At 34.3% G+C, this 12,065-nt stretch overlaps 2 protein-coding genes across 2 annotated transcripts in view; one reads left to right on the forward strand and one right to left on the reverse strand.

Annotated features, from left to right (window-relative positions):
- Positions 1–1,807: 1,807 nt before the first annotated feature.
- Positions 1,808–4,326, reverse strand: LOC106132302 (J domain-containing protein). Its single transcript, XM_013331667.2, has 3 exons — positions 4,189–4,326; positions 3,724–3,825; positions 1,808–3,117 (listed from the first exon to the last, which is right to left on the reverse strand). The coding sequence occupies exons 1-3, from the start codon at positions 4,273–4,275 to the stop codon at positions 2,794–2,796; spliced, it is 513 nt and encodes a 170-aa protein (XP_013187121.1). The 5' UTR covers positions 4,276–4,326; the 3' UTR covers positions 1,808–2,793.
- Positions 4,327–6,535: 2,209 nt separating this feature from the next.
- The window catches only part of LOC106132368 (phosphoinositide 3-kinase adapter protein 1), a 29,078-nt gene continuing 23,548 nt past the window's right edge, over positions 6,536–12,065 (forward strand). Inside the window, exon 1 of the mRNA XM_013331752.2 lies at positions 6,536–6,738. Within this exon, the coding sequence (XP_013187206.1) occupies positions 6,735–6,738 (4 nt within the window). The 5' untranslated portion in view covers positions 6,536–6,734. The remainder of the gene's footprint in view (positions 6,739–12,065) is intronic.

Below are 12,065 nucleotides of genomic sequence, written 5' to 3' on the forward strand. Positions count from 1 at the left end.
TGTTATTCAAGGGAACAAGTAAGCCTACTGGTTCCAGGATAGCTTTCTCAAGCGTAAATGCCGCTTCTCTGGTACTTAGAAAGCTGTAGATATCAGTTTCTAGTATTGGTGGGTAGGAAATATAAGGAATTTGCCTATCGGACCTCTGGACTCCTTATTTAGATACCACCTGACAAACAGAGAAATATATACCTACTTATCTGATCATTAATGGTATGCAAGTACATCGCAACAAACTCGTCATTTTCACTTCCACTTATATACCTATCTATTATATGTTTGCTTGGACCATCTATACAATACTCTTACATTGGAAAACCGCAAATTTGGTGTGTAAATAAATAAATAAAATGGTATGCGGAGACCGGAAATATGTTAGTAGTTTAGCTATAACTCCATGAAAGAGACGTGATTGAACGCACTTAATATTTCTTTTTTAGGGTTTTAAGAAGTACTAACCCATATTTTTACAAATAAAGTTACTAAAAAAACTAAAAATGTAAAAAGAAGAAAAGCCAAAGGTTTATGTAAAAAAGATGCGCACGTGCCATTATAATTTTCTTCAGCGGAAAATCATTGCAATAAACAGGATGGCGTTTGCTTGGAAATGCTTTGTAAAGTTTTTCAACTTCTTTAAGATTGTTATGAATTTACCATTCCTCTGAAAATGTGTCTTTGTTCATATACGTACGTACCTACATATGAGACTAGAAGATATGTCTTTATGGGATAAGTCTACCGTTACAATATTTAATTTATGTCTTTATTTTAGTAACTTGTTTCTATGCAATAAAGATCTAAGTACCTACTTACTTGTAACAACATATTGTCAGTCTACTATGAATCTACGAACATGCCTGAAAATATTGATGTAAGTATTTCTCCTCTTTAGAGCAAACAGGAACGCCATTACATGCATGCTGTCTTGTGGAGCCCGAAGGTCTGAAGCTTATCTAATTAAAGTTCAGACAATTATAAATTTGATGTTGCATGTGTCAAAACTTATAATAGGTCACTGCTCATTGTTGGTGGAACAAATTAGGTACCTACTTAACTAATTGCAATACCTAGTAACAGCTTAACCAAGGACAACCAGACTTATCTTACACATCACATGTTTCCTTGACCTAAATTGCAACTGACTGAATATATTAGTTAGTTCATACATACATAAAATTACGCCTCTTTCCCGGAGGGGTAGGCAGAGACTACCTCTTTCCACTTGCCACGATCTCTACATACGTCCTTCGCTTCATCCACATTCATAACTCTCTTCATGCAAGCTCGGCGGATTATGCGGATTAGTTAGTTCATATTTTTGTGTATTTTATATATACTTTGGACATATGATCGTTCTCTCTCATCTTTGCGTGTTCCTGTTTGCACCCTCTAACTATGCTTCGTGGCCCGCGTTCCGACATTTCTACCTCTCTCTACTTTTTTTGATTATACCTATCCATTGTTATAAATGGAGATGTGTTTGTTTTTTAAGCCTCTACGTTCAATCGCAAGTAATTTCGACGAACGAACGGAAATCCAAATAAAATATCTCTCGCTTTTATCATTAACAACACGCTCTTTAAATAATTACCTATTATCGACACATTATTTCCGATCTATTTATGTAATTTGCCATCAAACGTAGATAAATAGTTAGAATAGGATAATTTATTTTGTCGACATTGCTCGTAGAAGAGTCATCATGGATCTACCTTCTTGGACCTTCTGTTATGAAACTTAGGTGTCAGAAAAGGGAAGAACGACATGAATTAAGGAAGAAAACCAGCGGCATTTTTTGTGATGATATTTTATTCTTTTTAGATCATTGACATCAAAAATAAATATAATAAATATTTGGCATTGCGATCTTGAGATTCTCATCGACATTAAAATTTATTTATATAGTTGCTACATTCAACATTTATATATTTGATTTGAAAACATCCAAAGTAAATACTGATCAAACATTTAACATATATATAACTATATTTTCTACACATCTATCGGGGAACACAACATTCATGTTTGGGACGAAGAGTCCTCACGAGTTAGTCAAACGTAAATAGGTCGCATTGTGTTAAAATAATATTAAAGCCCTGTCTCTCAACGATACCCTGTATACAACTCACAACAATTTCCAATCTCCATCTCGTTAAAAATAATACAATACTTATAGTAAGAAAATAGTTATAAAAGAGGGTAAAAAATATATTTAAAATATCATAGAGATTCTTATAAAGACACTAACATATTGTTCTACAGCAGAAATGTTTTCTCAGACTTAAAAGTTTTGTTAGGAATGTGCACACCTTATAACTAAGGATTCCTACGAGTGTTTAACACTAAGGGTTGGGGCGTCTAACGTCGATCTTAAAGCTACAACAAAATACAGAGACAACATTAAACACTGAAAAATTTTAAGATATCGAGTGACATTCGAGTAACATTCCTTGAGCTGACTTGATGAATATGTGCCGTGTTATAACTAATTTTATCCATACTTAACATTAATTTATATTTATATAATATTTTTGAAAACATTTATAAAAGTCAAATGGCAAGTACCTATAGCAACAGCCTGGCTTAATTATCACATAGTCGTGATGAAATACAATATCATAAACAATTATTAAGTACATAATTTTAAGTTATAAATAATTCATAAAATATAAAGAGGTTATGGCACAATAACCTCTTTATAAGAATATTAAAAACAAAGAAACAATAACGAAACGCCCCAAAAAAAAACATTCTAGAACAAATAATCAGGATGGGGTAATGCAACTTCGAAATTTAAATTTCGTAGTTGCGGAATTTGGAGATGACTTCAGAGGGCGGCTCTTGGTTGCCGCCGCCCCAGCGTCCCCACAGAGCTGCACCGCCCTCAGAGGCACGTCGAGCCGCAGAGTTGGTCGGGCCCAAACTGGACGGCCCCGAGGCGCGGCCGGACTCCCCCTCCAGCATGCGGTCCTTGGTATTCGGTTTAGACCAATGCATTGACTGCTGGACATGCTCCTTCATGCCTAGCCACTGCTTGTAGCCCATGGCAATGCCGCTCTGCCTCCACTTGTCGTACAGAGCTCGCTTTGAAGGATCACACAAAGTCTCCTTTGCTTCCTGGTAAAGATGAAATTAAATGTGAAAAAAATTGCTTTCTGTTCTTCTTCAACGCTCAGCGAGAGCCTGCCTAAGTTTCTATCTAGAGGATGAAAAACAAGTCCAAAACTACTAATGTACTGAAGAAAATGGTTAAGTAGGTAGAAGTTTTATTCAATATCTATTTGTAAGCTTTAGCACGGCGTTTTGCTTCAGTGAGAATTTCCAAAAAAAGTAGCCTATGTTACTGTGAAGGTCTATTCTAACTCTAAATCAGTCCAATCATTAGTTACAAACCACTACACCTTATCTCTTTATAGTATGGATTCCAAATGGCATAATTATCACTGTTCCAGAATAGGGTTGTGCATCCAGGCCTACTAACTCCTATCTCAAATCCTCTGTCTATCCCGTAAGAGATATTATATATATTAAGTACCTACATAATTTAAGTAGGTTTGCCTACTACTTATTTTTTCCCAGCACTATGAAATAAATGTTGAGGAGGCTTAATGTAGTTTTGAGGCTGAAGTTACAATAATTCCTATTTGCCTATTTATCTACAAATTTAGTGACCATCAGTAAATATCTTTAAAAAGTAAGTAGGTAGGTAAAGTAGATCTTTACCTTTAATTTTTGAAACTTTGCTTCAGCATCCTTATCCCCATCATTCTTATCAGGATGGTATTGCAGAGCAAGCACTTTGTACTCCGCAGTTATTTGCTCCACCTGGAAAATGGTTCAGTTATTTATGACGTGCACAAAAATAAGAATAGAAGTCCGTACCGTACGTAAGTACCGTTTACTTGATCGTGGGATTCCCAAAGCAAGGCCAGTGAGTAAACAAAAGCAGATAAAATTTTCCGTAAGGAAATCAATTGGCAAACAAAGTAGGTAAGTAATTAGGTACCTAACATAATTTCAATTCTACGCAGGCCGCTACTACCTTGAAATAGGTCAAAACCTAGGACCTTGTAATGGAATAAGGTCAAAAGAATCGATACAGTTTCGTGAAAAAAAAACAACATTCTAATTCATAACAAAGCCAATGCGCACTTGTTCCTAATCCAATGAAATAGTTATTCAACTTACGCTAGAGTTTTCGTCGCAACCCAACAGCGCGTAAAAATCGTCGTCAGGATTTCTACGATAATTTAATATTTCATCCACGCCAGTCATTTTCACAACCCTCCCTCACAACTCCCCAGCGCAAACTGCGAAATATTGAAAGCTCGCAAAGCATCTGGGTTACTATCTCGTGGTTATTATAGTCCCCAATTGAACAATTGTAGATTGGAAAACAACAAATAAGATGTTACTGTTTTTTAACTTTTTAATAGACCAGTCAATAGAACTGCTGAAATACAAAAGCTTTCCCTTGAAATAAGATTTTTAAGGAAAAGATTTTGTATATTGTAAGGCCAGATAGTTACACCAACAAAAATATTTTTATTTTGCTCATCTTTTGGGAAAAATATTATAGTTGGCATCACCGCTAGAAAATTTTGACAGAACGGTGGTAGGGTGGGGCATCTAGGGAAGTGCAAAGTGCAACTAGAATTTATTCGATTGAAACGTATTTGCATTAATTGCATTGTTGAAATTAGAAATATTTTATCTATTGATGAAATAAAAATCTACCAAAGTAAAGAGAATACAGAATTAAGCGTTCAGAGTGCCGACTCCCGCGCCAAGGATAAGTTTGCCAACGTTTGGCGAGTAGAAGACTATGCAGTAATAGATATAGAAGCGTATAGAAAATTATATTGCATGTTAACTACTGATATACATTTTTTAAAGTCGTGTTAATCTTAGGTAATAACTTCATCAGATAAAGAGAGATAGTGAGGAAATGAGACATGCCTATGCTTTTCTAAAGTTTGTGAATCAAGGAACTGTGGTGAAATCAGTGGAACTGAATACTTTTACAAAGTCAGTCAAACACATGATCTCTATTAAAATCGATTAACAAGTAATCGTGTTAATAGTCATTCACATCCCTAAATCGACCTCGGCGATGGTTGGTTGGTCGCTGGCTGCGGGCGGGTTGCACAACGCGGTATGGAGGGAAAATTTGTTGTTGGAATGGAATGGAAAGAGATTGGAATATTGCACACAACACATTCCAATCTCTTTCCATTCCATTCTAGTAATACGTAAAATGAAGTTTATTTACATGCTTAAGACGTCTATTATTTTTATTTTTCTAATTTTTAATAGCTCTACAAGTAAATATCTACTCATTAATATAATGTAGGTACCTACTTTACTAACACATTATGAAATTATTGTACTATGGTAAAAAGAGTAGAAGATAGCTTTAAAGAAAGCAGAAGATTTTATTTTTCATACAATCAAAAATTAGGTAGATTATAGTATCTTAGTAGTCACTTCACAGTATTTCATTTGTTAAATCAAACAAAATTCTAAACACACAGCTTAAAGTTTTAATGTATGATTCTTTAAGACTGAAAGTTCTTTTGTAATGGATATAGGTATGTCAAGTGAATTTTTACAATATTTTTATTTCTAATAACTTCTACCTACTAACTAAGTTGTAGTCATGTTGTAGATTTGAAACATTGCTAAAAAATTTGCTAGGAGCTCAATTGTTTACTTTGGATTTATTAAGAGAACGCTAACAGCTAAGTAAATAATATATTTTATGTAGTAAGGTATATAAGTCCGTAGCTAACAATGTACATTCAAAACTTACTTTAAATGTTATATTGTATTTGTATACTTACTACTGGAGAGTCGTCCGGGTTCCGCATCCGCACCTGACCACTACTCTGGACTCTGGATCGCTTAATAAGTCAGGTATTAACATAAAGTTACTCTTTTGATTTCTTTATTAGATTAAGGTTATATATAAAAATCCAGTTTCTGAAACATATAATAACACGGTCTTTTGTTAAGAGCTGCCTTTACCTATTAGGGAACTTCGCTTTCATTTCCAAACTGTAACTGTTTATTACGCAAGACTTACGAATAAGTAACCATTATTTATTCACAGTAGTATATAAAAAAAAGGAACGACGCAAGAAGAAGTACATTTTTGGGAAACAGACGGCCTCTGTGGCGCAGCGGTAGTACGCTTGTCTGTGACACCGGAGGTCCAGGGTTCGAATCCCGGTCAGGGCATGATGGGAAAAGATTTTTTTCTGATTGACTTGGTTCTTGGATGTTTATCTATATAAGTAGTTATTATAAAATATAGTATCCTTGAGTTAGTATCTCGAGGCTAACTCAATCTGTGTAATTTGTCCCGTATATATTTATTATTATTTATTTATTAAAACAAGCACGAGATAACAACGTCTTTGCAATAAACTAATACGAAGGCTGACGACATTGCATATTCCGTGCATGCTCTAGACATTGGCGGCCCTACGCGCTTTTGCATCAAAAATAGCTCCAAAGACTCGCTCCACGCACGATACGAAGTTTACGTAGCTCTCGCGACTTCTGCGGCCGTGTTTTATCTCGAAAATTGTCCCGTATGTTGTGATATAGTTAACAAATGGCGTAAATAAATAGTGTTACAATGTTTTGGCATCGAGGAGGCTAGCTGTCAACGAACTAAGCTCGAAGATCCTCCATCTTTGGCAGCGGAAGTAGCGACGGATGTACCGACGATGGGTGAGCGCAGTGCCATATGAATTAACAATGCTTCGATCTCACATTTCCTATTCGAGCCGTGCCTTCACCGAAAGTTTGTCAACCTCTAATTTTTTGTAAGATTTAAGTCCCTATGTGAGTGGTGTCTATTATGTTTTGTGTCTGTACCGGTGTGCCACAAGATTCGTAAGGTGTAAGATATAAATATTGTCAGAGCAGACAGGCTTCATAAAATTTATTGATTGTATTTACGTATGATGGTTATGGATTGAGAGTATATACTGCCTAAGGAAGTTATCTTACCAATGTTGTTTTTGTTCTCGTAATCGCAGACTTGTTATATGAGCTATTTATACCCTCGGGAAGGCACCTTTACAAATAAGCTTGAAAATAATGTTTTCGTCATGGAAAAATGAACTGATCTATTGATTAATCGACGATATTCTTTATCGCTCAATTCTCATCTAGTCAAATCATTTATTATACTTTGATCGAAATTTTCCTATAAGTATCTCATTACCAACTTACTAATAGGTAATGTTTAAATTTGTTCAAACTTTCGCTTGTTTTGTTTATTATAAGTATATACATAATATACCTACACAAATTTTGCATATTTTTTCACTGTAAATTGGTTTAAAAGGTAGAGGGGGAGACATGTAATTTCTGTATTTTGCGGGGAAGACAGAACTTTTACTAGGAAGTTTAGAAGTGTATATTTCACAAAATATTAATAAGAACATTTAATACACATACCTTCCAAATTTTCACCAAAGTATAAGTAAGTTATACTTACCTTACTATTTGGTTACAGGAGCTAACATTGCAAATTACATACCTAATAATTAACATTCTAAATACTACTAGCTAACATTCCAAATTAATTACCGATAATCTAAGGATTATCGGCAACGAAATTGCAAAATTCCGTTTCCCAAAGCCTTATCCTTGTGGTTGAAATCTGTTTAGTAACTCGTTGGCAACTCAAACTCATTGGAGGGTTTGGGTTCAGATGAAATGAACAAGCCTGAGAGGCAAGGGCCACCCATGGAGACGGATACCGCGCCTGGACTATCTAGAATAAAAACTTGGTCCCTTTAAATTAAAAATTGTTAGGCTAATGCAGGCATTTTATCGAAGCAATGATTGTGAATGAAAATAATTGTATATAGAGACCGAAAAAAGTGACTGTCAAAATTCAGTGCAAGTAGGTACAAACACTTTAATATTCGTTTTTAACTTTTTAATTAATTCATAACCGTTCAGCTTTTCGTGGCTAGCTGGCAGACGAGGGCTTTAAAAATATTGAATTGAATACAACAGTCAAATGGTAGATAATAAGATACAATTAATTACCTGAGAAACTGTATTCCATTGGCCTACTGATTGTAGATATGACATTGATACGGTGGTGCGAACAGTTAGCCGCGCCAAATAGAGGCATGGCGTACTTGGGAACAATTAAAATTTATAACGCTTTGTCTTTGTTCATGGTGCCAATCAATCAAATACATTTCTGAAACGATTTATTTTGCTTCCATGGTTTGGTTACGAACAAACAGTTTATTAAATATTTGCTGAATTTCCAAAACAGCTTGAGGTTAGGCTAGGCGACTTCTTTAGGCGATGGGTAAGCAACCTCTTTACTATTTTTGAAACCAATTCCATTATTAAGCCATTCAACTTACGCTTTCAAATATTGCAACTATAAGCACTGTCCACCTCGTAATATATGAAGACGCGATGTGTGAGTTAAAGCTAGTTAGCAAAATGATTGCTCTACTTAATCTTTGTTACGAAAATGGAGTGTTCCGAACGAATGCAACCGAATTTAATTCTAATAGTTATCACACTACTAGCCTGGAAATTTAATCGAAGTTGGAAATATATGCTTAGATATATCCCTATATCATCTATTCTTATTGCATTATTTCAACAAAATTTGCTTAAAAATAGATACCTTTTTATCTACTTACTTGTAACTTGCTTCTGCCAATAGTGCGTAAGAACAAGAATTTCACAAACTCCTTTCTTAATGGATTCATACGCTGAGTTTACTTTATATAACTATTTGATGACCAATTATCAGTGAACTCAGGTTGATGGCGTTTTTCTTTTACAATACTTACTCAAAAATTAATGAAAATATAAAGACGTTGTTTTACTTCATTTTGGTACATCAATAATTTTTATCGTACCTATCTGTCTTTTTTTTTTTTATTTATTATCATTCCAAAAAAAAAAAAAACATCAATTACAATGGTACACATAATGCATTAGGTTAAAACCACAAAGGTTTGTTGTGTACTAATGCAGTTAAATACATTTCAAAGTTTTGTTGACAGTTACATACGTAAGAAAAAAATAAAATAAAATAATAATAAACAACGTTACTAAGGTAGTTAGGTATTTAAAACATTTTCACAAAAAATATTTATCCATATTTTCTACAAAATACTCTTTAAGCTTTCTTTTAATATTTTTTGTTGTAATGTTATCGTTAAGATCACGCGGAAGATCATTCATTAATCTTAAAAAACTATATTGTGTATAAGCAAGGTATAGTTACTAGATCTTCAGGAAAAAATCAATCATAGTACCACTCAAGTGTAGAAACTAGGAGTACCTAAATGCGATGTAATATTTCAATTTGATTTGCGAATGAGAGTGCCTGGACTTACTGAATATAGTTTAATTAAACTAACTTTTGCTCCGAGGTTTCAGTTCCACGGAAATTTCTACAATACTTACGCCTGTCCAATCCTCAACTCACAACTGTTTGTCAGTTTGTCCTATGCCAAATTTTGGGGGAAAGAAGTAATTATAGTACATAAAAATAAAAAAATATTATCGCCGAAATAATCATCACAAATCTATCAATATTTAAGCAAAAGTTTAAAACTAAGTAGAGTACCTACTCCTACTAGAGCACTCCTACGAGAAACAAAAATGTGGAATCAAAGCTTGTTGATGTTGATCACCCAGGTAATTTGCCATTAGGTGATTTCAGGACACAAAAATGTATAATTTGTTAACCCAGGTGACCGAAGTCGAATAAACCGATAAACTAAGTAAGTGACAGTCAACGCAGGTACGGTCTACACTAGTAAGCGTTAGATGCTGAAATGAAATTGTCACTGGGACCTTTTATTTTATGTTCCTTAGGGATAATATAAGCTATAGGTAGGAAAGAATTTTTAACCAGGGATACTGCCAAAATCATCATCAAATCAACCTGTAGTATGTTCCTTTCATCTTACGTAAGAAGTACTTATTTTTATTTATATTTTCAGATATTTTCACATAACTTGTGAATCACGAAATCTTGTGCCCCAAATCTTGTTGCGTCTGGAATCAGTTTTCTGTCGGTAGAATGGTCGATGAACTTTGTGTTAGAATTAAGCAGGCTGTGAAATTTATCATACCAAGTCTGGATAATGTTGCCACAGATTATGTCCGAAGTTATGTAAAAGTTGTCTTACGTAAGTAGATGAATCTTGGAAATATATGTTTTAATGAGTAAAAAAATAATATTCCTTGAATTTCAATAATTCCACCATATGCCATCCGACTAAACATGAACCATCATGTACGTCTTTCTCGTGTTACGGGTATATATTGATATTACTTAAAAATCTTGCAGACTAGATATATGTATCTAAGAATATTTATTTGGTACTTACTTCATTTTCATAGACATGTGTGACTGCGTACTGTAGTTACAGTTAAAACCGTATTTGTGTTGACTATTCTTTACCAAGTTTGATTATACCACATTAATTGTGTTAATTCATTCAATCATCATATAATCACATCTATATCAATTGCGGGGTAGACAGAGCCAGCAGTCTTAAAAGACTGACAGGCCATGTTCAATTGTTAATTTTGTTAACATCGTTAAATAATTATTAGATCCATATTGTTTTGATTCAACTCTGAAGCTCTAACAAATTCAAACCAGGATGATGGTCAAAGAAAACTCCGACCTTGTCTCCAGAGAGGTATTTTTTTAATCATTTATTAAAAATAAAAACGATACAAAAGCTTCCGAACGATGAACCTCGCAGGGTTACCTATGTTCGCTGTTACATTTACAATTGAAATATATCTTTAACTTTAATTTAAACTTTTCAAAATCTTTCGTTGTACAACTCCTGAAGATCGGAAGAAAGTTTATTAAGACAGTTTGATACCGGTGAGGATGTAACCGGGATTAACGCTAGAAGAAAGATCTATGACAACAAATTTGGTTTCGGACTGTACTTACGTACTGTACTTGGTCTGGGACTGTACTGTGTGTACCTACCTACCAATAAATTGGATCAACACAAGCGGAAGTAGTCAATTGTTGTAAGCTACGGCTGAGCCGGACTCCGCACCGGCGGACGTATCTTGACCCTTGTGCAATGCATAGATGCATGTCAGAATGTTTACCCATCTCGTAAAAAGAGGTACTGGTATGTAACCTGTCACTATTTGAATCTCAATACTATCATTAAGCCAAGCAGCTGAACGTGGCCTATAAGTCTTTTCAAGACTGCGGGCTCTGTCTAGCCCGCAAGGAATTTTGACGTGATTATATGTAGGTATATATGGTATGTGAGACTTTGCCTGCATGAAATATTTAAATGGAAATATTGAGAAGAAGCTTATTACGCTTCCAATGTTCAATCTGACGGTTCAATTTGTATAATTGTAAAACTAACTAGCTGTTAACCCGCGTCTTCTTCAGCAAAGGATAGTTACATCAGGCTGCAGCAGAGCTCGGTAGACAAGTGGTAAAAACGAACCATATTCATACCAAATCTTTAAAAAATCGCTCCAACTGTTTAGACAGTCTTTTGCATTTATAGAATCAGTACAAATTCATTAAAATCGGAAGATCGTAGTCCTTTCCGTGAGAACCCAGTAGGTAGCATATAATTACCATAATTATTAAATTTGATAAATATGAATTTAATTTAACTTAAAGGAAAATGAATACCCGAGAATGCAATGGGATTAGACTATGACAAAATGAGAAAAAATTGTAAGAATACCTATTTGATAAGGCATCATTTCATCTGAGCAAAGATTTTCTTCAAAGGAATAAATTTTCCCTTGACTTCGCTCTCATTTTCATTTTCTAGAAAAAAAACCTTTGTTGACGTCCGGTAAATATGTTTCTTCAAAATTAGTTTAAAGCCTAAGGAAATATGAAAATGTTTTTTTACATTAACAAAAAGGTACAGACAGAATATACATACTCGTATTTATATGAGAAGCAGGTCACGCTCCTACCCAACTAATGTATTAAATAAAATCCCAAAATTGTGGAAAGTGTTAAGTCGAAAAGATTAAAGTGATAA

Source organism: Amyelois transitella, chromosome 14 (assembly GCF_032362555.1).
Source record: "Amyelois transitella isolate CPQ chromosome 14, ilAmyTran1.1, whole genome shotgun sequence".
Classification (NCBI taxonomy): Eukaryota; Metazoa; Arthropoda; class Insecta; order Lepidoptera; family Pyralidae; genus Amyelois; species Amyelois transitella.

Excerpts from the sequence above, each read along its gene's own strand:
- LOC106132302 (XM_013331667.2), bottom strand. The coding sequence starts at position 4,275 with ATGACTGGCGTGGATGAAATATTAAATTATCGTAGAAATCCTGACGAC. Across the intron at positions 3,826-4,188 it reads GTTGCGACGAAAACTCTAGC|GTGGAGCAAATAACTGCGGA; the intron begins GTAAGTTGAATA and ends ACCATTTTCCAG. Across the intron at positions 3,118-3,723 it reads CAAAGTTTCAAAAATTAAAG|GAAGCAAAGGAGACTTTGTG; the intron begins GTAAAGATCTAC and ends CATCTTTACCAG.